Source organism: Cyprinus carpio, chromosome B16 (genome assembly GCF_018340385.1).
Source record: "Cyprinus carpio isolate SPL01 chromosome B16, ASM1834038v1, whole genome shotgun sequence".
NCBI lineage: Eukaryota > Metazoa > Chordata > Actinopteri > Cypriniformes > Cyprinidae > Cyprinus > Cyprinus carpio.
Window position 1 is genome coordinate 3,888,884 of NC_056612.1, and position 26,810 is coordinate 3,915,693.

The 26,810-nt window shown below is 37.2% G+C and overlaps 1 protein-coding gene across 1 annotated transcript in view; it reads right to left on the bottom strand.

Moving 5' to 3' along the window:
* The window catches only part of LOC109080064 (glutamate receptor ionotropic, kainate 3-like), a 135,036-nt gene extending 108,487 nt beyond the window's left edge, over positions 1-26,549 (bottom strand). Inside the window, exon 1 of the mRNA XM_042740360.1 lies at positions 26,077-26,549. Within this exon, the coding sequence (XP_042596294.1) occupies positions 26,077-26,227 (151 nt within the window). The 5' untranslated portion in view covers positions 26,228-26,549. The remainder of the gene's footprint in view (positions 1-26,076) is intronic.
* Positions 26,550-26,810: the final 261 nt, after the last annotated feature.

The window sequence follows — 26,810 nt, forward strand, 5'->3', positions numbered from 1 at the left end:
ATCCATTCCCTCAGTTCTTTCCAATTTTTCTTCTCTATCAATTAAACAAATAACGCTGCGATTGTTTTAGTCTCTAGCCAACAGTCATGCAATCAAACAGAAACGCTTCCCAAACCCAATGCTTCACATAAGAACAGCCGCCCCCTTTTCTCACTTTAATAACAGCTTAGTAAGTCAAAGTGGGTACAAATGTGAAATTGCATCCAAAAGGAGGAGCGTTTCCTGTCAGCTCGACTTATTTTCAGCTCATGCTCTCAGCGGCCTTCTTCTCCTCCAGACATCGTTCCCTTTCCTGCAACACGCAGTGCGGCCTGTCACCAACCACCCAATCAACTGTGCACCGAATCAGAGAAGGCATTTTTCCCCAGTGGTGCAATTAACCCCTAGCTGTGGGTAAGTCGCCCCCTTTGGCAGGTCTGTCCAGAAACACAGTGGCATGTTCCTAAAGAGGAAACTCCTTGTATCACGCTACACCCTCTATCTTGCCTTCAGCGAGTCCCTGCCTCACATCTGTGTGTCATGTCACATCGAGAGAGACGAGCCTGATGGCTGAGCGGGAGTCTCGTAAAAACAGAGGACCTATTTTTCAGAGATTGAACGTTGATGTCTCTTACTTAACTGCTTTGTAAAATTTAATGTCCTCTGAGTAATTGAGAGCTGTAGGGTTTTCTGGAGAAAGCTGCTTTCTCCCGATCAGATCAGCCGACGGCAGGCTGGCGTGAAGAAGAGCAGGTGTTGAAAAAGGTCGCCTGTCAGCAGGGTCACCGTTAGCCGGGGTGGCAATCGAACAGCCAGAGACAGCGGTGTGCCACGTGTGATAATGTCATTCTAGGTCAATGTCTACATGCAGTGACCATCCCGTATCTGACAAGATTCTTTCCCGCCGCTTCAATGCGACTTCAAAGACAACCTAAAAAGTAAACATTCACCCTGTTTAGTTTCTTAATAGGTCTTGTCATATGTAACCCCAAAGTAAAATAAGATCATATTGTAATTATATAACTATTTCTGAAACATTAAGACTGAAAAGGATTTCATTAAAAATTGGCTTAATTTTCATATGCACATTTTTTAATTTTTTATGTTTTTTTATATTCTTTGTAAACATCTACAATCATTTTGTGAAAAATGTCAGTTTTTATAACCATTAAAAGAAGGTGCTCTGCCTATGAAACAGCTGCTTTTTCTGTGTACCCATATTTTCTAGAAAATAAGTTGCACTGCATCAAAATTGCATTGTTGAGTAAAAAAAAAAAAAAAAAAAAAAAAAGACAGTCTCAAAAACCTTATCAGTGAGCAGGTCAAATTTTATTATTACATTCAGTTCTAAACAAATTTATTTAAAGCAAAACTGAAACTACTTTAGCATGTGTGAAATGAGCCTAACAAATAAACTTGGGTTCATGTAAAAAATGAATAAATTAAAATTAAAATTAAAATTTTCTGCCAAATGCAATACAATGTAAATTACAATGGATAAAATCAAGAAATTAAGCTCCATCACCTCATCATATCAAGCCAAATATTAAAAACCTGAAATTTTCATCAACTCTTCCTGACTTTGTTCCAAAGCTTTGATGAAGATTTTCAGTAATTATTTTTTTTTTTTTTGTGGTAACACCTTAGTATACAGACCAATTATCACTGCTTACTAGCATGCCTATTATTAACATATTGGCTGTTTAATAGTACTTTTAAAGCACATATTCTGCATGACCATATTCTACATCCTTAATCCTACCCAATACCTAAACTTATCAGCTTACTATTAATAAGCAGCAAATTAAGAGTTTATTGAGGCAAAAGTCGTAGTTAATGGTTTGTTAATAGTGAGAATAGGACTTTAAAATAAAGTGTTACCATATGTGTATATTCACATATTGCGTGATTTCAGAAGACTTATAGAACATAGATGGGTTTGGGATGACATGACATTGAGTAAATGATGACAGAATTTCCATTTTAAGATAAACCAACCATTTAATTGCATTCGGAGGTGCTTCATGTTGTCTTTAACACATGCAGCCCCAGTCCTCCCACTCTAAACTAACTATCTGCTGGATTTATTAAGGCTTAATTGTTTGACAGAAAATCACAAGCTAATTCTGCAGCGTGGGGTTGATTAAGGTAACAGGTGGTGACGACCTTGGTTGACTACGAGGACTTTTCTACAACAAAATGAAATTAGCATTCTCGATAAGTGTGCACGCTGAGCTGGACAGATAGAGGTGATAGCCCACCCTTAAATAGCCCCATTAGTTTTTTTTTTTTTTCTTCTTCTTTTTCTTTTTTTCTTGATCATTAGCTGCGTAAGTGCCTTAATTGATGCTCATCCCACAGACAGATGATTTTCTGATTAGCAAATGCCATCTTCTGCTTGCCAGGAGAACAATGATCTATTTGTTCTGTATGAGTCTCAAAGGTGCTATTGCCTGGTAGTGGTCAAGTCGGTTCCTGCTTATATGACACCTTGTGCAGGCGAAGAGAGGCCTGCGAGCCTGTGGCCAGAACAGTTAGAGCAGTAATAACTGGCCCTGCTCTAAGCTCAGCCTTGCTTTACACTGAGCTCTCTACCTCAATAGTACACATCTTTACTTGAAAGCAGTGTAAGTGTTATATTACTTGACATACGTTTTAAATATTAAGCTTAAGTGTGCAATTTCGAAGCAAGTTGTGAGAATAATAACGGTTTTCAACCAGCATCTGCCATTAGTCAGACAAAAATATGGTCACGCCCAAAACTCACGCCATTGGTTGTGTTGGACAGCATTTCTCCAAAGCATTGTTAGCCAACTATGGTCTCAGGTTCCATCAATACCAAACCATCAATGCCAACATAGTTTCAAATACTGCTTATTTGCGACTACGCTTATTTGCTCTGCACTTGGTATACTGCATTGGTCGATTGGTAAATGAGATGTTGCGTCTGTGTTTTTTAATTTGCGCATTGTCGGTAAATCACCCATAGAAATGTTCATGCCCATTGGTCTTGTTTTAGAATTGCACTTATTTGCCCTGCCTAGCTCATAGTTTCTTGTTAGTATGGCTTTAATAGATCACACTTTTGGGCACAATAAGAAAGGTAACACGCAGCACATTCTATATCATTCATTCCATTTAAATATATATACAGTACATTTCAATCCATATACTAGTGTGTTGAGAATCAGCACTGATTTTGAAGAGTGAGATTGCACATACATTTGTAATGGCACCCCGGAGTATGACATAAGAGGGAACCTGCAATGAATCAGATATCACATAAAGCAAAAACGACAGGGAACAAATATAGTGAAGTAGTCCACAGATGCCATGTTTATTACAGCAGCATCACAGAGAAATTAAGTTGTCAAGAAACGGCTGACTGAATGAAGCACATGTGTACGGGAGTAAAGTGTATACCAATTACATACTCCAGAACTTGATTTAAATAGATTTTTGTTGTCCGTGTAAATGAACTATAATTATCTTACATTAATTTTGATCTCACATAAATTACTTAGCAGAAGTTATTACTCCACCACCTGCATGCGATGCCATTAATGTTACAGTCCTATATTTTTATAGCAAATTTGGTTCAAATGATGGAAATCCAACCATGTTTTTGGGGAAATGGTTGTGACTGGTTAGTTCATTTCTCCAACAATACATCATTCCATGGTGGTTAAGCACCAAATTATGTCATTATATAGGAAACACACCCCTGGTTGGGATGATTAATAGTTTGCACTACAGAGACCTACAAATGGCTTACTAAAAGTTAGCTGTAAACATTAAGAAATGATTTTAATATATCACATCCCATTCATATGTCACAAATGCAGAGTATACCAGGTAAAATACAACACAAAACTGTTGTCCATTTTCGAGTGCACTCAACAGACAGGTAAAGTCCTGTCATTGATAAATGTCTGTGGTCTCCATTGGTTTACATTATGGACATTTAGCATTATGTGATTAACTGACAACACACACACACACAAAAAAAACAATGCATCCATCACCAAATTTTTTAATGAAGGGAGCTAAACAAAATCTGCATTGCAAGTATCCTTCAAATTCAGACACTGTCCCACGATGCTTTATGATGTGCAGCCAAGATATGTAGGCTTACTTCTGATTGAGAAACAGCCACTGTATGACCTCTCAGTGCAGGTAAATCAATGGATTCCTCATAAAAACACTGTAGGTCTGAAAGTGACGTGAAATGTAATTCATTAGGTGGATATTTTAAAAAATCTAATTTTTTACACTAATCTAAATAGTACAGCTAGTTTGAGACCAATACACTACAGGAAACGAATAAAGTTTTAACAGCAGTTTCATTGATCCTTAAAGCTAAACAGCTATCTGTGCTCAGCAGCATACGCTTGTCCCCCATGTTTGCACTCGGGCATTCAAAATTACATTAATTACCATCTGGAGAGACAATCTCTACAACAAAAAGAGCACAACAACATCTAACTGCCAGGTACACCGCAAGGCATATAACACGCTAATGTATCCCATTACACCCCATTTGGCAGAATTCTCTTTGTTGAATCCCAACACCGCTCCCAGATTTCGCATGGACTCGGCGTAATGGTTCTGGGCTTTATTCTCTTTCTTTATGAAAGATGCGCGGGTAACCCTGCTGAGAGTCATTAGGAGAGCATTTACGCGGGCCTTTTTACCCTTTTTACCCACAGACATTTGCAGTCTTGTTACCGTGGCGCTTTGAAGACTCCACAGAGATGCTCCGCCTGTAAAAAAAGGCCTGGAGCCACTCGAACAACACACCAAAAGACCATCCAGCTCCAGCCTGGATACCCTGGTAATATTTTTAAAGAAGGTATGGACTCTGTAATACCCCTTAAAGTAGATAGGCTTTGGGAAAAAAATGGAAGAAATCCCTGGCAGCCGAGGGTTGGACATAAAAAAAAACAAAAAAAAAACGGTCGTTTGGCCTGCTTTTGCAGAGCATGAAACATGAATTAGCACGCTGTGACGCTGACGGTGTGGGTAAAAATCACAGCCTTCTCTTCTCTGGCCGCCACATTACCATTCTGTCCTAAAATTGAATCTGCAACTGATTTGAATTCCACCACTGTATAACCTCTTATTTATTCATTGCTTTTCTCCCCCTACATACCATTAAATCTAATAATTCGTTTTCAATACTGCTACAGCACGGTCGGCCAACTCCACATCCTGGGGCTCGTGCTCCAGCCATGAAGAGTGAAAAAAAACGAATGAGAACATGATCAATAATGTTTTAAATACCATATTCCGTCATTGCTTTGATAGCTAATGTCAAGGCTGTTCGTGCGAAGCCTCGCAAGTGTGTGCGAGTTTGGCCGTTTATTTAGACAGCCCACATGGATAATTCATTATTGTAATGAGAACAGCAGATTCTATGAACATTTTCTTAGACACCTGCTTCCTTAGGAAACTAACTGTATTGTCTAATTAGGCTTATAACTGTGAAAAAACACCCGAGACTACCGAGAGTACAGTTTATGCTGGTAAAAATAATATATCACTGAAAAACTATGTGTATTAATGCTATTATTACACCTAAAGACAGTCTTAAAATGTCAGGTTGACAATGCAAAGTTTGTCTTATCAACAATTGAAAGGAGGTTAATAAAAATAATAAAAATAATAAAAATAAAAAATAAAAAAGTGGATCCAAATTTAATTCACTCTCAAAATAAATAGATGATCACACAGCACAGTGAAAATGACAGTAACTTGTTTTGATGTAAAAATATCTTTTCACGCTCACACTGTAATTGATAAAGACTTTTTATTTTCATTATAAAAATGCATCATCAACATTGCTCCAAACATATTTCAATGAAAAATAAAATAAAATAAAATAAAATAAAATAAAATAAAATAAAATATGATTTTCTGACCTACGGTTGTTTAAATTATGCCAGATAACAAATATGTCACATTATGTCAGATAACAGACATCAGTGTGACATTTCAGGGACACTTACTCGTACAGAGCTGTGAATTCCTCATGTCAAAATGACAATGCGGAACAAAGTATACAAGCTTACTCTTAAATTCACATTTTAAAAGTCTGCCTGCATGAGTTGCATTCTGCACTCTGAATATAAATGCAGAAGACAAACAATCTGCATGCACTGCAGCAAAGCACACAAAATATGTTTTTTGTTTGTTTGTTTTTTAAAATCAAGACATCCATTAATGAGTAAACATGTCAAATAAGACTTATTCTTCAATTATGATGGCATAAAGCAACACTGCTGCAGTATTCACGGCCTGCCCATGGACATTATTCATGCTAAATGCTCATTGGTAAATTTACAAGGAAATGATAAAAACTAAAAGGAGCTTTACTGTGCTCATTATTATCTGATGTATAAAATAATAATAATAATAATAATGAAACAATTAAAGTTAGTGGTACAAAGACCAAATAACAACAACAAATGCTGCTCGTACATTATTACAGAGCTATTGTAAGAATAAAAGGACTAGTTTATGCACAAAACAATAATGCAATTCAAATGGCAAAACCTCCAAAGAGGCCCATGTGCAATTACACTGAAGCATGTTTAGAAAATTTAAATCAAAGCTCTAAAACACCTGCGATCTTCTATTGAAATACAAAGCGAGATTCCCGCTTAAAATATTGCCATGAAACAACTACTCAGTCACACATCACAGCAAATCAGCCGAGTGGTACGTTCCATATTTGCAACCTAGAGAGCACTATGAGAAATTGACATCATTTGATTCTGTATATATTCTAAGCTGTACCTACAAACAAATTCAGACTTTCGTTTTCACAATTCAAATATATAATGTGAAATGACACATCCACTTTAATCTGACAGCAACTCTAGAATTGTTTCCAAAGCAACGCCCCTACATCTGAAGTATGTACTGAAGTATGTACAAGTATACAAGATACAGTATTCAGCCTGTTGTCATGAATATACTTTTTTTATTATTATTAATTTGGCAGACACTTTTATCCAAAGCAATTTACACTGCATTCAAGGTATATACTTTATTTATTTATTTTTTTTTTAAGGTTTTGCATTCTCTGGGAATCGAACCCATGTCTTTGTTGTTGCTAGTGCCATGCTCTACTGTGTGAGCTTCATGAAGGCTCCTGGCAAGGTGGATTACATGGTTTACATTAGTGATGTGCGGGTCGTTTCATAACCCTCGGGTTGGGGCGGGTAAAGAAATTGGCACTTTATTTGCGGGGCGGGTCATTAAAAACAAAATTTTAAAAAAATCCATGTATGTTGTGTGCAATTCCCTATAGCCTATATTAAATATCTGGAATATATATTTTCATATTTTATTAGGTTCTTTGATAAGGTTACAGTACGAAGGTCTACGTAGCAACGTAACTTGTGTGATGTCCCCGATGCGTGGGTCGGGGCTTTTTGTAGTAAGGTGGTTTGTGTAGCAACGTAACTTGTGTGATGTCCCCGATGCGTGGGTCGGGGAAGGTGGGTAAATTTGGCGCACATCACTAGTTTACATAGTAATTTAAGCAAGCATGCTTTTAAAAAACCAATAAATCACAATCACATTGTTTTTAACAATGATAATGATTAAAATCCATTTTAACCATTACTGTATTATGGATATAACTGTTTTTACATATTTGTTTTGCCAAATAATATAGTTCAACTACTTTAAACAAGGCTCAATTTACAGTCAGAATGTTTAATGTGTAAAATTGTGCAGACGTAACCACACTTTCCCCAGTTTATTAATCATGGCATATTACATACTACTGGCATATCATGGAAAGCAAAATCAGTCAAAAATGTCAAAAACTGACCAGTGCCTGAAAAATAAATAAATAAATAAATAAATAAAATTGTTTTGCCTGTAGCGTCTTGCCTTCCCTTTGCATCCTCATGAATTGGCATCAGTCAGAGTTTCTGTGTCCTGCCATGGAGGTCCATGCAGGTCAACTGTCCAAAACTATTTTTCATCAGCAGTGTCTTCAATACAACCGAGAGCAAAGGTCTAATCTGGTTTGCCTTTAGTCTGGGATTTATTGACATTTAGAGTAGTCTTTTTTTTTTTCTTTTTTTTTTTTTTTGAGAATGCAAACAAATCTTTGAAATATCCAATCTCACATTCACCAAATCTGGACACATAAGACAAACCGCTTTCAGCTGTCATTATGATGTCCCCCGATTATTATTCCATTCTCAATATTCATCCATTTTTAAAGGTCCGCACCCAGTCTTCACTGAACAAACATGGAACACTACTGCAAACTATTCTTCTGCCACTGACTTCCACTTCTTATGTAAATGCAGTTTAGAGAGCAATCGGGATTTATTTTCCTCGCCCTCTACTCTCTTGCAGCGACACAGGTCTTTCATCAACACAGACACGTAGCCCTCCACACTAGCACGTTTAATTATACAAATTCAGTATTGTCACATTGTAATCTTCTCTGAGGGGACAATAGGAAGGAAATTTTCACAGGGCAAGACAGGAAAACTAGAAAAAACGACTTGCATGCAAATGCATGAACAATGTATGAACTAGATAATTGTAGAGGAAGAACCAGAGACAGGCTGCAGGAAGAGAGAGCTCATCTCGTCCTCTCAAATGGAAAGAGAGAATGTGTGAAGAGATGCCACTGACAAAAACATTAGGGCACAGATCCAGCTAGACACAATTCTAGCTTCTACCCGAAGGGCTACCGAGTAGACATAGAGAGTTTGGGGATGATGAAAAAAAAAAGAGAAAAAAAAAAGTCGGACTCCATTTTCAACTGAACACAAACTTGCCTGCAGCTACAGTCACCACTTCATTTAGAAAAAGATTAGATAATAGTTGGCAGCCAGTGAAATGCAATTGCACACATCAAGGGGAAGACAGTAACCTTAAAAAATTATGCATTTTACTAGATGTAGAGATTATCCTACAAAACCAAAAGCTTATGCTTCCATTTAAAAGATAAATGAAGAACACCTACTCAAAACCATTATTGTGCATGGTGACAACATACAAAACGTTAATTTTAATCAGAAAATTATCATTATAAATGAGGGAGAAAATTAGATGGTTGTAATCCTTTTTTTTTCTTCAGTTTGTGCTATGTAGAATGAAATTTATCTTACATTTTGATATAATGTTCCCACAATAGTCTGGTACAAACTACCGTTGTTTTGAAGTCTACAGCTTAAGCCTAATCTACGTAAATTAATCTTAAATAAAATAACTAAGAGCGCTGTTGTTACAACCAACATTACTGAGTTTTAACAGTAGCTTTTGTGGGTTGTAAAACACACGCAAAAACAAATAAATATTATTTTGTTAAAAAATTACTTTGTTCAACTCCCATCAACCCATTTCCCCAAACATCCATTTAACTAAAAAATAAATTTTTTAAATAATTAATTAATTAATTAAATAATTTAATGTAAGTATGTTTTTTATAAAATGTTTTTGGGAAAATAAAAAAAATATATAAATGAGAAATAAAAATGCTGTAATAACTGTGTGTCACTTTCAAAACTGTGTTAATGAAAAGGGAAACATACAATTACACATCACAGCTGTATGTTGTCTGCCATATTTCTATAACTTTTCTATAAAAGTTATAGAGTTGAGAAAAAAAAAGAAAATACATACATACATACATACACACACACACACACACACACACACACACACACACACATATATATATATATATATATGTGTGTGTGTGTGTGTGTGTGTGTGTGTGTGTGTGTGTTTATTTATTTATTTATTTATTTCATGTTTACCTTATTGTATGAGTGTTCCTTTCTAACATTTGATGATTTGATCACATTTTTATTTTCCCAAAATATATGACAAGCACACATAGATACAGTGCCACAAAGAGGTTAATATGGTGAAGTAACCTTGACCTCCATCAAAGACACTGGTTAGATAATAGTTTATGGAAAGGTCATTGTAAGTTGACCTTGAAGTGCAAACTGTAGCTAACTTCTATGCAAACCATATGTCCAGCACCTTCTGGCTATTATTAAAGTCAATAGTGAGAGTTTGTCCTCAAGATATGTTAACGACATTCAGAGTGATGTTCTGTATTTAGTATTCCCTAGCAGTTACCGCCCTACAGAGGAAATGCATTTCCATTTTTTCCACATTGTCTGGTGTGAGCTTGTTCCTCTATTTGTCTGGTTAATGTCTTTAACGTTCTGTTGGATAGTCTGAGATTCAAGGCAAAAGTAGATATCACAATGAAATGAAACTTCCGTGAATACACTCTCCCACGAGAATAATACACTAAAGAAAAGAACATTGAGTCCTTCATATAGATTAACAAAAGAGAAAATGGCTTTTTCTTCCTTTCATTTCCACATTCTCTTACTTTCAATCATGTCTCCAAATGAAATTATTGTGAATGCTATTAGAGATATTCTATTAAAATTGCCTTGCTAAAAAAGTCATTACAGCACCATTTTGTGGATGGACCATGTGATAGTTGAAAAAAAAAGCTGGTTTCCATGTCAGTCATTACTCAAAACCTGACAGCCAGAGAGCAACTGGCACTTATCTATTCTAGCCATACATTTACTCAATGCTCTGCTCTGACATTAGCGCAAATCTGGCTAATGTCAGAGCAGAACATTGAGATTTCATCAGCTGACCCTAACAAAGTACAGTATGCATTCATTCAAAGTCAATGTGCTGTTGCATAAAAATACAAAAAAATACAAAAAAATAAATAAAAAAATCTGGTTTGATGTGCTCACTCTAAATGAAGGATATTGTGGGGAACTCACAAAGAATAGAACTGATTATTCACTGGAATTATCTCTTTATGAAATTCACATTGATTTAAGTGTAAAGTTGTAGCTGAAGACTACTGCAATCTGGCATACTTTATTATGGTTGTACTGTATTGTAGCCCTTCCCAAACTGCAACATTTGGTTCACACCGAGGTTACATATTAATCATTTATATCTATGTAAAATACATTAGATAGTTGTTCTATTTTCAGTATGTGAGCTGTATGCAGAGTTTAAATTTTGATATATATATTACAGTAACACTCCAGACACTCTTCTCTTGCAACGTTCACTATTTTAAGATATACTAAATTGTAGTACTTCCCACGTACAATATATTCAATTGCATTATCTGTGTGATACATTTATTAATTGATGCATTTATTATTTGTGTGAAAATTTAGTTATATGAAAAAAGCCAGGGCTGTCTTAAAAGCATTGCAAGCCTAAGTAGATAATTTAAACCATTGGTGGCATGCTTTGGATTCATCTGAAAATGCTCATGTAAAATTCAGAAATGTTCATACAAAACTACATTTTAAACGTATTTCACCACCTTACCAGCAAAATATAGCACATATACAGCATATTAGGCAATCACTACAAATTTCAGCAGGTAAGCTGTACTCAAAGAATCTTACTTTAGAAATTCATGCAATAATTTGACAATACAATTGCACAATGCAGCCGACTACTGGCGAATAATAGAATTGCACTGAAAATAGAGAAACATGAATAATTTTGTACAAATTTCTGAAACAACATTCAAATCACAATTGCAAGTGCAATAACAAAACACTTATTGGACTACAGCATCATTCCACAACTGCAATCCAAGCTCCTGAATTGACTCTTTAAAATGGCAAAAGTGCACTCGTCTACATCTGGATATATGCCTTAAATGCTCTTCTCCGTCATTTAATAAACGAGTGCTGCCATGATCAATAGAAATTTTAGAGAAATGTCTCTTTTAAATAAAAATCATTTTGCTGTTTGCATTCTGTTAAAGCAAATTGTATTTGTGGCAGAAAACTAGCTCTGAGATTTGTGAATAAGGCACTATATATTAGGGATGCACCGATCATGATTTTCATGGCCGATTCCGATACTGATTTTTTTACAAGCAAACTGGCCGATTCCGATACTGATTTCTGATTTTTTTTTTTTTTTCTTTAAGCAACAAACAAGAAAGAAGGAAAGTATGCATGAACAAGATGTTTATTTAGTATTTAATAGGCCAAACTGGCTTTTGGCTATTGAAAACAATAACCGTAACCATCTGAAATTAACGTCAGTAACTGCTCAGTAAGTAGGCTACATTCAATACAAACATAGATGGTACAGACATCAGCATTTAGCTTTTGTTTTTGAATTTGGTTGAAACTACATAGAACTGGCCTTAGATGAAAAGATTAACTGTAACCATGTGAAATTAAAGGCAACAACTGCATATTCTACAATCCAAACAACACAATTAACACACATTCAATAAGATGTTTCTTAATCAGCATTCAGTATTTGTTTTAGTTTTTAAATTTGGTTTAAAAAAAAATAAAAAGTCTTTACCGGTGAGACTAAATAAAAGTATGCTATACAAATAAATTATTCCAAAATGTTAAAATCAAGTAATTTTGGTTTGAATAAAACAAAGATGCAAAGTGTTTAATTCATCCAATTAAAAAAAAAAAATAGGGTAATGATTCACATTTATATTTTTTTTACTTAAGCCAATGAAAAATAAATAGCTAACTATTATCTCAAGTTAAAAAAAATATAGATGTGAATCATTACCCTAAAATTTTTTAATTAGAAACACTTTTTTTTCAGTGTGCTACAGCAGGTGATTTTTAAATTAAATTAAGTTGATGTAATTTTAAGGTAAAATAAAAATAATCATCCTATACAGAACTGACGTTTACTTCTGGCTTTTCAAATATATATGCAAGTTCTACTTTACAAAAAAAAAAAAAAGCCAGTTTAGTCTGTTTCGTTTCTCATCCAACACGCGAGAAGTTAAGCTGAACATCCCTTCACTGTCTCCGCTTGTGCAGGTACAGTACGCTCGCGCAACTTCAGTGAGCACAGGAAAGGGGCTCTTATTTTGTGTTTTTGCACTTCCTGCTATCTGTGCCTCAGACATGTAGCTCTGCACTTCCAGTGCTGAACGACTGCCCATGTCCTGCGCACAGATTTTGAAATACTTACACACAAACAACATGATAGCGAATGATTACAATGTAGTCTAGTCGCGTGCACACTTCCGGAAAAATCGACCGAAAAAAAGACCAAAAACCGGCCGATTGCCGATAGCGTATTTTAAGCAAAAACCGGTTCCGATTTATGGCCGGTCAACCGGTGCATCCCTACTATATATAAGTCTAATTTACATAGAAATTAGGCAGGATTGCACTGCACAAGGGTGAGTATTAAGTTATTTACATATATACTTATATATACTATTTCAGCGCATTTAGAACCTGGTTAAACTGGACTGCAGGTCGATTTTGCAGTGAAATACACTTTACAACTGTTCACCACTTTGACATTTTCTTGGTTTGCTAAAAAAAAAAAAGAAAAAATTCCAAATCATCTCTTCATCTTTCCAAATATTGTCTGGAGTCTGATGGTTGAAACATCTATCACCCTTTGGTAATCTAACATGGTCGCAACAGTTGTGAACTGGGGCAAATTCACACAAGAGAATTGATATACTTCAGGCTCGGCAGGACAGAGAAAGTCTTCCAATCATGAGGACTTTGTCAGGTGTGCCGGCTCTACACAGCTAACATGTCAGCCAACACTGTGAGGGCCAAGAAGCCAATCAGTCCCCAGAGGAGCGTGTTCCTTCTGTGGGGAGAACACTCTGACTTGCCATCAAGACCTGGGGAAGGCAATCAGCATTTATTCCCTCTAGCTGAGACAAATCAAGCCACTCAGATTACTGGAAAATCACAGAAAAGGCATACTTTCGGCATGACAGAGTCAATAACTGATGTCACAGATGGTACAGTAGTTATGGTGGTTGGTTGGTTAGTTGGTTAGCTAACTGAATGATTGATTAGCTTATTGTATGGCTGGGCGTTTGATTGACTGATTGACTTGATTGAAGCACTGAAGTCACAGACTACATATACTGGGATTGGCTGGCTGGTTGGTACAGTAGTTTTGGTTGTTGGATAGTTAACTGACTGTCCGACTGATTGATTGATTCATTCATTGATTCATTGATTCATTGATTCATTCATTGATTCATTGCATGGTTGAGCATTTGATTGATTGATTAACTAAATTAACAGTTAACTGAAGCAGTAATGTCACTGACTATAGATACTGGGATTGGCTGAATAGTTAGTACAGTAGTTTGGGTGGTTGGTGAGTTGGTTAGCTAACTGATTGATTGATTGATTGATTGATTGATTGATTGATTGATTGATTGATTGATTGATTGATTGATTGACTGGCTTGTTGGTTGAGCATTTGATTGATTGAGCATTTGATTGATTGATTGATTGGTTGATTGATTGATTGATTGATTGATTGATTGATTGATTGATTGATTGATTGATTGATTGAGTAAATGGATGATTCACTGAAGCAGTGAGGTCATTGACTAGAGATACTGGGGTTGGCTGAATGGTTATTACAGTAGTTTGCGTGGTTGGTGAGTTGGCTAGCTGATTGATTGATTGATTGATTGATTGATTGATTGATTGATTGATTGATTGATTGATTGATTGATTGAAGCTCTGACATAGACCAAAGAAACTGGGATGATTGACTGGTTTGAAGTTTGGTTGGATTATTAATTAATTGGTTGGTTGAGGGGGTGATAATCATTCTCATTTTTATCTGCTAATAAAAACCTTAAAGATGCACTTGAGTCTGTTCTGTTAAACTCTGCATTGGATAGCGCTGACCCAAATGGCATTAGGGCCATTATATAAAGATGTGTAATTGGCAATCATTACTCAAATAGAGACATTATAATCCAGCCAGATGAGGCAGGGGTTGGATGAGAAGTGAACAGACCATTGTGTCCCAGTGGGGATTACAACCATTTGCACATGCTGGATAGGATTAAATTTGCAATTTGACAGGATGAAGTCTACTTTGCAGTTGAGTCCCCCACAAAAACACTTTCAGTTTCAGAGAACGGGGGGTGTTTTTCCTCAGGACTTTGAAACGCTCAGCCCTGCATTGCTGATCTTTAAGGAAAAGAGATGAGAGGGCTGAGAACGTGGATGTGGAGATCGAGGGATGAAGGAATGAGGAAAGAAAGCCACTCTGTATCATTCTAAGGCCTCTGAAAAAGAAGTTGACGTGTCGAGAGTATGAAAGGGCTGAGCCTTCCCAGTTCCACTAGATCACACTGGTCAGAAAGCCCCATAATTGGAGGTAATATCTTCTCAAGTCTTTCTTTTCAAGTCTGTCAGCAGCTCAAACAGATCTCGGTCTCTAATAGGCCCCATCCTGCAGACGTTCGCTGTGTGGATTCTGTCATCTTTGTAGAGTTGCAGCCACACCGGATTCTGCCCGAGCGCTAATGCCTATTTCTATGCACGAGGCGTTCCAGATGTCATTACCGGCTGGGAAAACGGCACAAAGACCCACTGATTGTCCCCTGGCCTAGACGTGCCTCTTTCTTTTCAATCACTGCTTCGTTTCATGTTGTTCAATCACAGGGTTTCATTCATCCTTTTTAAGACCCACAACCTGGAGTGAACTAATGTCAAACACAACCGATGATTTATCACTGAAACTTTAACGTGTTCATGTGTGGATAATGACTTTTATGACTACAGACAAGTGTGCAAATGCAGACACGTACACTGGTCTGCTTTTTTTTTCTCTCTTTTTTTTTTTACACCCAAGGAACAAACTACAACAAAAACAAATCAGAATTATGATAAATGTCATATTTACAACAATACTGAGCTGTGCTTGTTTACATTGTAGAGGTGCTTGTGTGCGGCTTTCAGCAGAAACCCTGTCTTCTGAATCATTTGACTGTCCATGACATTTAAAACCAAATCAATTTAGGCATTTTAAAACATTTCTGTTTCTGAGCTTTATATTGGTCCAATCTGTATGCAGTACCTTTCAAAGTCCAGACGTCGCATTATTGTCAAGGGCAGCTGCAAAAGCCCTTGTTTTCTTGTGTTTATTGGTAATCTTTTAGCTCCCCAGATCAGAGTTCACCTTGCTGCTCTCATCTCCTGCCTGAATGACTCTACACTACCCCTGACATTTCCTGTACTAGCTGTTGGCTTACGGTTCAGTAATGACTTTGTGTTAATGGCTTACAAGCTAGTGCACATTGTATGGACATGCCAAGATTAAAATATAGTATCTTTCAAAGCAATAAATAATTTCAGTCCACCGTTTTCATGTGGTGCATCAGCAGTCTTAAATGTTACCCTACAAAACTCAATTCCAAAGTGTTGTGATAAACCATTCGGCATGATGAATAAACCAGTGCAACCACAACAATGTATGTCAAATTAACAACAGTTGTCTCATTGCAAAATTCTTTTTGCTGCAAGATCTGGAGAAGAATGAATATTTATTTATCTTGCTTTTTAAAGCTAAACAATACCCATTGATTACTAACTGTGTCTATTCATGCAAATTTCATGATCTCAAGTTCACGTCTGATGTCAATCAATGAACGGAGTGGTAATTAATTCAGCTAATTATTCGGTTTTACCATCATTCTGCATTCAAACTTATTGTTCAACACAGTCTGTTTCCATGCAGGGGATTGTTTTTATTGAATCTCTACAGTGCTGGTGATCTTTTAATCTACAGTTTATTATTATTCCTACAGGCAAGAGCATAAAAACTGTCTATGTTGCACAATGGATGACAACAGAAAGCGAGACTCTTGTGATTGGTTATTGTTCTTAAGCAAACAACACCATCCAACACTGCTGCATATTCTCACCAATGAACACTACAAAACTTTGAATTGTTTAAGTCTCTTTTCTTCCAGCAGCATCATATAACTTATATAATATTTCACCTTTGAAAGCTGCTTTTTGGAGCATCCATTTGAGAAGTTCTGGGACTTGTGGGTCTCTTGACCCTTACAACTGCTATATCTGAGGTCAACACTCTCTGCTTCTACTCCACTCTCTCCTGCTACAAAGGCACAGAGAAGTATACAGAGAAAATCTGGATGGATCCATAAAAAGCCTTGTTACTTTTTACTGGATAGCTTTTAAAATGGGCATTCAAGTAGCTGTTCAAACAAACCTAGAATTGCCTAACTGCATTTCATTTATGAAAGCTTTAGTTTAACTTCCGATGTAGAATTTCTCAATAAAATAAGTATCTTATTGGGAATGGAACAAATCTGATGCCATATTTTATTGCAGAAATGCTGAAACACAATAGTTACATTCTCTGTTAATTGCATGCCTCCATAAACGGAAATGTTCAACAGCACTTGTGGATTCTCAGAAGGACAAAGGAGACGTGGGAGAAAAGAGCTGTTGCTCAATAGAAATTCAAAGGCAGCTCTCATTCAGCTAAGCTCTGGTTGACCTCCACAGACCTCTTTGAGTGACAATGGACTGATGATCACAATAACTCATGTCTTGTCTGTAGATCACAGGTTAGCGTTTTTTTTTTACAGGAGCATATTAGGATAAATAACACACCGTGTTAATTTCCAGGTACTTCAGACTGACCATCAGGTACATGTCAGCATTCCTCCCATGAAATTCATGAGTGGCTATTTTTTGCCAAGTTTTAATTTGTGTATTGTTATTTGACAAAAAAAGATGAACTAAAAAATTGCTCACATTTGTTATGAGATTGTGTTCCTTGAGTCAGTCCAGCATTTCTAGCCCTGTTGAGACTTTGAAGGCCAGAGCTCACCCAACAGAAACATTTTATTCTGATGCTCTTCAATGCCTAAAGTTTGTCTGAAATGCTTCTCCAAAATTGATACACAACATAAAATTTTACATAAGACAAAACACAGAGCTACAAAGTGTGGATAGTATAGCTCAAATGATGTGGGCTTAAAAAACAAACAAACAAAAACATATTAATAAGAAATTCTGGCTTATTGCAGATTTTGATGTGTTGATACATCTGAGTACTGTTTCTTTAGATCTAGTGGTGTTTCTCAGGACCATCTAAGATAAGGATGTGAAGTGCGTACGTTCTGCATTATAAAATAATCACTGTTTTCAAACAGACTTTCAAAATAACTCACCCTGTCTGAAGCTAGTTGCCAAAACTTATACCCCATTGGGTCAAAATGAAAATCAAATAAAAAATAAGATGTGTCACATAATTTCATAATGTTTAATCCACTTAAGTATGTAAAGTGGAAGGTAATCCTTTTTGTTGTTGTTGTTGTTGTTGTTGTTGGGACTGCATTAATATTTTTTATTAGCATTACCTTTAACTGGACAGTAGATTTCTATTTCCCAGCATGCTTTGTGTGTGACTGCATCAAGAGACTAAATGTTGAAATTAAATGTTATTGTATGTGATATTAAGTATTGGGAAAGACTTGTTTATTGTTCTGTTTATGTTTGTGTTTTTGTGGTGAATGAATGAATGATGCATTTTCACAGCATCATTCAGTACATCAAATATTTTACACATATAAAATTAATCAACCAATCAATCAATCAATCAATCAATCAATCAATCAGTCTCATGGCCAAGTATAACCAACTGAGATAATAAAACATTCTCTTTTGTGATTTTTTTTTTTTATTTCAAACTGATGAGAACTATCACAGTTTTATGAAGCTCTCTTTATGAAGACTCTTTTTAGTGCATTAGATATTTCACACATCAAAGAAATTGCACACTTAACCTTCAGACATTTAAACAAAAGTCTCCATTTGCTGTCAATTCAATCATATTGTCTAGTAGAACCATTTGAAAATAATAAGGGAATCTCCTTAGTGAATTATCTCTTCACAGAATGTACATTTAAACCAATATACCTTAATGTCATCAATGCTCAGTGAAGCCGAAGGAAACGGACTGCCGCTGTATTATTGCCAGAAACGGGTGATCCATACTCTAACGTGCGTTTCTGCGGGCACCGGGCATGTCGGCAGACAGATAAGGCAGCTCGCATCAAACGGGAGGGAGTATGTGAAGGGGGAGGACTTGAATGCCACACTATTTGAAAAGCAAAGGGTGGAAATGGGCTCTGTTTTATTTTGCTCCAGGCAACGCACAAAAGAGGCGAGCACTGCAACGTGGCAGGTTTTTAAATTGGGATCAAAAGGTTCGAGCTAATTAACAAACTAAATAAGAGTCTCCCAAGCTTGCTTTCTCCTTTCACTGCTTCTCAAAGGCCGAGTCACAGCAAATATTTAGTTGGCACGTGAACGTCAATCGGATCGCTTGTCTGGTCGCTCCCATGCCTGAGAAATGGTGCAATGGCATCTCGTCGCAACTTCGCCTTTGTTTATTCCACCTGCTGCTGTGACCTGCCATCACATAGGAAAACATGGTCGGGTTTTCCCCGTTTGGACGATTTAATTCTGTTTGACTTTCCTAGCAGGGGCCGGCTGACGGGAGTGAGTGGGATTCGGATGTGTTAGACAGGGGCTCGTAATAAAGACAAATGGGTGGACATGAAATTTGATTCTGTCTGCTGGTGTAGCACCTCCCACAACAACAACAAAAAAGAGTAACGGAGAAAAAGAGTGAGATTGAAAGAGCAAGACGGAGAAAACAACTACATTGACAAGCTATGTATTTTTCCAAGAGCTGTCATATTCAGAAGGTCACACACATCCAGGGACAAGGGCTCACCATTTCTGTTGATGAGATCATAGACTACTGGCGTATTATTTGGTTCTAGCCCACCCTTTCCTCTCCAAGGAGATGTACGCTTGCATCGGTGTAAGATTAGTCAGCTTATTATTTATTATAAAGAACATATGTTCCCAAAAGGCCTAGTGCTGTGGAGCACACACTTTGTAGTGTGATATGAAAACACCATCTGTTCTGAGAACAGTAGAGGGCTCCTGGTGAAAGGGAAGACCTCATTTGTCAGTGAATTAGTTCACTGTTGTGACATCATTGTAATGTTATCTCTATTTCCTGCTGACCATCTTCTTAGGCAACTATGGAAAGAACAAAGTTTGCATGTGGAACTTAAAGCCGGCATTTGATTGGCCAAGCGACGTTCCAAGAGAAGAATGGCATTGGGACACTTTACTCTTTGCATCACTCCACTAGTCTGAACTCATGTGGAATGGGAAATGGATCTGCCTGGACCAAGGTGCGTTTTTTTGTTTTTAAGTTTCTGTCGTCTTTCACTCCGTAATTCCTCCGTGATGAAAACAGAAAAGCTGGAGCAAAGTTACTTTTAAAAGTAATGCATTACAATATTTCGTCACTCCATAAAAAAGTAACTAATTACGTAACTATGTTACTTTTTTTTTACAAATGTAAAAGCCTTTTCACACCAAATGTGAAAAGAATACGCCTCCGGTTGAAGAAAATATAAAATCATGCCTGTACAGTAGAGGGCGCTGCTCAAACAAAATGCATGAAGAATATGACTCAGGAGAAGTGTCATTTTTGCTTAGTATGGGAATATTGGATCATCGAAGGTCAGTAGCAAAGACATTGATTAATATAATTGGATTGAATACATAAATGATATTTGTCTTAATTAACATTTAACTATTGCAGGTTTGTATAATATTCTGAATTTGCATTTGACTGTTTTTATTCATTTTGAGGAATACTGAATCTGTTTTTGTGCAGTGAGACGAGTAAATACATGTTCATATTTAGTCTAGAAATACAGTAACATCATGTTCACACAGCGCACACAACGCCTCTGAACTTCCTTCCGATATCTCTCAACATGGCAACACCAGAGCTGTCAATCAAAACTAATGTAACTGGTGTTAATTATTTGAAAAAGTATCTCAGATATTTCCTTCTAAATTAAAAAAATAATAATAATAATAAAATAATGCATTACTTTACTAGATACTTTAAAAATGTATTTGATTACTTGTAATGCGTTTCCCCCAACACTGTTGGTGACACACAAAGCTGGATGCGTTTATACTTTGGACGTATTTTCATTGGCAGAAAAAGAAATATAGACAAAAGGTTTGGTCTAAAATGCATGGAAAGTTATTCCTTGTTTATTGAACTGTTGTATAAATAAATATCACACTCACCACCATGCTGTTTTGACTCAGTACGGCTGTTATTACCTGCAGCCCTGAACAATAGCTCTTTGGCTTATGTGATATTGCCTAATTAAATTAATGATTTACAAATTATGTGTTTAGATTTTTTGTTAAATGCTTTCTCCTACTACCCCAGCTTAAAGTTGTGATGTAATGGAAATGGCAACCAATATTTTCTTCCATATTGTTATTGCCATTCGAGTGAAATCCATTATTGAAAAGAAAAAAAGTAAAGTGGTAGTTCAATCCACTGGTTATTGATTGAATGGAGGGAGATCTGGATGCGAACTTGCAGTCGACTGTATAAAAGGGGTTAAAAGATTGATATGTCACCGAGAGAACTTGGTCGTTTCACTGGAAGATTGAGATATGACATTTTTACGCTACAGTGAAAAAAATTAAACATATGCATGGCTGAATAATTCACAATAAGATCAATAGCATGCATTTAGAAAATAAATAGGGTGAATTTCCATTTCACATCATTAATAAGCAAAGGCAACAATAAGTAAGTCATTTGTAAGCTGACAGAAACACTGACTCAACAAATGGTGTGAGATTGCATATTTGTTCAACCGTTTGCAGATGAGGCAAATCTGTTCTTAAGAAATCTATTTGAAAATGCAAAACCTGTTGAGTGCAATTCCATTTGTCCATGCTAGTACTATAGTGCACGTATTACACACTTCACCTTACCCTATTGCCAAGATTTTAAATGACCTAAAACATTAATGTAAAGCAATAGCTATTTGCTTATGTCACCTTTAACCAAGAGCCTGCACTAGGTGATAGTAAAAAGTAAAGTCATTTCAATCACAAACATGCTTAAAGAATAATAATGACAGGGATGTGTATTAGGAAAGTAAAATGGGTCTATTTCAATTCTTAATGCTGTGATAAGACAGTCATACATGGTTATAAGCGCCTAAGGAACCATGCCTTCTTTTCAAATCAAAATGCTTTGATTATCAATTCTTCGGGTGTGTCAAAGTCATACCCTCTCTCCGAAACCTCAAGTTCTCATATTTATACTGTACCTAATGTATAGATTTTCAGATTAAGCTTCAAGCTCGTGTAATGGAGATTTTCTGCTGCATTAACATGAAATCAAATCATGCTACATGATGTGTGTCACTATGCACCATTTGGTTTTCTTTTCATTAGTTTATTCTGTGAGTGTGCACATGTGTGTGTGTGTGTGTGTGTGTGTGTGTGTGTGTGTGTGTGTTGTGTACATACTGCATTTATGCAAAAACCTGCAAGTGTGTGTGTGTATGTCGGTCTTTAAGTAGATCTTAGCTTCAGAATAACAGAGTGACAATGATTTGAGAGAAGAGAGCACGGAGCATTTGATTCAGGGTTGCATGCGAACAAAACCGACATCTGCTCGCTCTCATTAACGGCACTGAAGCTAATCGGCAGGCCAGAAGTGTGCTGACTCTGTAAATGGAAGCGCGTGTACAACAGCTTAAGTGAAATCACACAGCTGTGTGCATGCGTACAAACCACATGCTTTTCGGTATGTATGTGTGTGTGTGTGTGTGTGTGTGTGTGTGTGTGTGTGTGTGTGTGTGTGTCTTGTTTGTGTGAGACGCTGCTGTCTTCCCACATCTCCACTACAGTAGACAACGGTGGACATCAAAGAACTTGTGCACTGGGCTCGAACCCTTCCGTGCAGTGTCTTGCACTTCACACACACACACACACACACACACAGCACAGATGCATCAACCTCTCCGCCAGAAGAATTTTGTCTAAGCTCGCCCACGACAGCTTTCTAGATTAAATTTGCACAAAAATTAAAAATTCATTTTCAATGTGCATCCGATGGCCATCTTTTTACTGATGGCGGAATTCTTGTTGTCAGCTTCTTTAGAAATTTATCTCCACTTCCTGTGCTCTTTTGTCATGCGGAAATTCAGTCGCCCACTTGAAACACGTTTAGGGGACACACGCCTCAGAAACTATCATGTGCTTTTAATGTGAAGAACATTTTAATTCCTGTAGAAGATCCAAAGTGCTGAGATACTGTTATATGAAGCATCATTATATATAAGCAGCCATTTGACAAGAAAAAAAGGCTTTTAGTCTTTTCCAAATTCAAGTGTGCCGTGGACCAACAAAATCAGGAAACCTAAAAGCTGCACTTCATGTGGTCAACAGCTAAATCAACTGACTTTTTAATGTAAGATTTTAAGAAAGAATGATTCAGTTATTATATAAAATACTAATAAACTGACTACATAAAGATTCAGTTATTAGTAGTATTATTAGATGAAATTAGATTAAGCTCTCTAAGATAACAATGCATGCTTTTATTGACATTTTATATAAGAATATGTGAAAATGTCTCTTTAGAACGAAAGCAAAAAGAGTGACAAAACCGTGTGTGAGACTGATTAACTGTTCATAATGAAGCACTGTAACTCTTAGGTTGATAAAGCCATTGATTTTTCAATAAATCTTTCTCTGGCGCTGATTCTCTCATTTAAAGGCATTCAATTTATTCCATTAATCGTATTCTTGAACAACAACCGAGACAGCCTAAATGCACAAGCTTATATTAAAAAAAAAAAAAATCCTAAGGATACTGAATTTATGAAGCCGTGTGTGTAAATGTGTACCAAGGTTTTAGACAAATCTCATTCAGTTGGCTCTTTCTAAAGGTCAAACGACACTAGATAAATTCCTTAAAATTAGGATTACAAAAAACAAACCTCTTGAGAATTTGTCATCATTTTCCAAGACATATGCACTACTCTGCAGTGACATTTGGATGCGGTCCAGAGCCGTTCGTGCCAAAACTGAAGTGGATTCTGATAGGCTGCAGCTGCCCTGAACGATATTGAAAGGTTTGAGTGGCAGCGGCGAATCCAAACTAGACTGAAAAGTCAAGCTGGGTATTAAAAAACCCATTGAGTTTGACCTCAAAGGCTGTTTTTGGATCTTGACGACTGTCATGTGACATGCAGTTTAGAGAAGCACAAAAACACGTGACCCTACTGAGGTCGTTTCAGCACATATGTGAAAATGCACGGATGTATATCATCCAGTTTGCGATTCTTCCCCTGCACTGGTGATGCATTATATATTGCTCAGATACTCCAGGCTTCTCAGTACCGTATCAATCGGATCACAGTTTCTGTCATGCCAAACAATCCATGCCGAGCGCTCAATCGGTTCCAAACAACACAGATCTAAATACTTTGATTCTGCAAAATCCTGCCGCTCTGCCATAAACAAATGTCGTAATGCTGTAATGAGCTACCGCATTGTCCTTTTCAAAGCGTTTCCCATTTTAGTTTCATAGCAGGAGGGCAAGACAGCTAATAACACACAGGCACAGCAGAAACACTCTTCCCCTCGACATTTACAGTCTTGCGGAGCGAGTTTGATCGACCATCTGGCCTCTGAGAAGTGCGTTGTAAAAACAGTGAAATCAATGGAGGCATGTCTACTGTGGATGCCCACCATTACACAAGCCGTGTTGATGGTGTAACACTTAAGCTAGCACACGGCGAGCGGACGCGCATGCAGCCTCCCCCCTGCAAACTGCCTGCTCTCTTTGGACACAAGCCTCTCTAATGAATTTCCATGCTATGATGCTTGCGATGTGGCATACAAAACCTCACGCAGGCCCGCGGGCGAACAGTAAGCCCTCTGGTGGTACCACCGAATGCCTGTACACATAGCATCATGACTATAGTTATTACGCTGCGCAAATTTTGTGCAAGAAAAAAGCACAGGCGATACTTATATATGCACTCCCACAAAGTCATGCATTTTGAAAATCACATTTACGGGGTACTTTAGAAGTACCCACTGCACACTGATAAAAAAAAAAAAAACGTGCCTGTTTAAGAGATTTTTTTTACATTTTAAAAGCAGATTTTGCAGGGATCTGTCATATTTGTTTCCTTTCAAATGTGCAGTGGAAATATTAAAGCGGCTGTTGAGAAAACATTCCCGTTTACACTGCAGCAACAAAAAAACATAGATCTGAGCTGTCAAAAATCACAAATCTCAAGCACAATGTCATTGAAGTCACAGCCACTCTCATCAATCACATGCGTAGTGGGGGAGAACCAGAACATACAGTACGAAAGAAACAGAGTCCTCATAATACGGTGTATTATTTAAAAGAATAAACAGGCTGAGAATGGAGGTTGACATCAAAGTAAATCTTTTAGACTAAATTTAGCCTTGTTGGAGAAAAAAAATGCATTTAGTGCCAAAGTTAAATGGAATTCAGTAAAAATGTAATTAAATCAAACAAAAGTCAAACCGTAAGTAGAAATGGAGCATCTAAGTATGATGTTTAAATTTAAATTATGTTCTGTTTTAATGGAATAGATAGAACACTGTCTCTTTTTTGTTGGGGAACTTGAAGGCTGTGCTTGGACATGTTAATGTCTCATAATGACATTTAGAGCCATTTTTCTGCATGGCATCGAACCACTTGTCAAAAGTGATCTGCCTTCAGACAAACCTGTATTGATCTTTATTGGGCTCCTGTCTCCACGCCGCACACATATTTCAGCTTCTCAGACCGAGAAAAATCTTTCTTTGTCAGATTGCATGAGTGCACTATTTTTGACCGTATTAACGAGAACCTTCAGTTTGGCTACACAGTGCGTAAAGGTGAGGTTTCCAGGCAAACTTCGGCGCAACGTTTCCTAGATCACCTGTTAAGACTGTGAACTTGTGTTTCAGGCGGATTTTACAAGAACCACCGCAATTCCAGCGTTCTTTCCAAATGTCACTCATTTCTATCGTGCTACAATTTTAACAATAATAATAAAAAAAATCTCTTAGAGGTTCCAAATGTTTGTGAGATCACGAAATCGATGCAGCACCATCTGTTCCTCAAACGCGCGGCACGCTGATGGACGCGCAACTAAATTTCCAGCGCTTAAACAGCTCCGTGCAAGACATAAATTTATTCTCATTTTCCACAGAGTTGTTAAATGCAAAATGTAAACTAACAGCAGTTGGACCCAAACAACAAGCACAAGCACTTTCAACACTCACTAAAAACATTCGTTTGTTCAGTTAAAGATTCGGTATCCATTACGCACTCTCTTACCTATCCGTATGACATGGGGCATCCCGACAGAGCTGTGAATCCAGAAGAGAGACACTATAATCGCGCTCCAGTATTCCACATATTCCCTCCTGTTCTTCATGACTGGAACAACACTGGGATCAATCCAAGGAGCTCTCCAAAAACTGTTCATCAAATTTTAAATGGCTGGGAGTCATATGAGGATTGGACTGACTGCGACAGATTTGCTCTCATTGTAGTTGGTTTGAACACGAGCTCGCTGTATTAATTATTTTATTTATTAATTTGGGCGAGTGAGTGAGTGAGTGCGCGCGCTCGGCTCTCAGACGAAGCTCCGGATCGGTGCGCGACTCCACCTGCGAGTGCTGAGCTGCTGAAATCAGCCTGCAGGAGTCCCTGTATCCCCTCTGTATCTCCTCCTACCGCCTATGCCGCAACAACCGGGCTGGAGTCCCGCGTCAGTGAGGATTGGGGACTAACGCTTCACGTTACGCCGTCCGCGTTGCGCGGTTCGCGTATTGCGCGTTATTAGAAATGCAATGGCGATAAGAACCGCCAGGCATATACAGGGTCACTGATATAGCCTATACAGCAGGGTCCAAAAGTATCAGATCAGTGATTATTTTCATTTAACCTTCAATATAAAAAGTTGTAGGATTTTGAAATGTAAAAAAAAAAAAAAAAAAAAAAAAAAAAACCTTCAAACAGAAAACGTTATGATGCGAGGTTAAGATGACATAATTCAGATTTCGCAC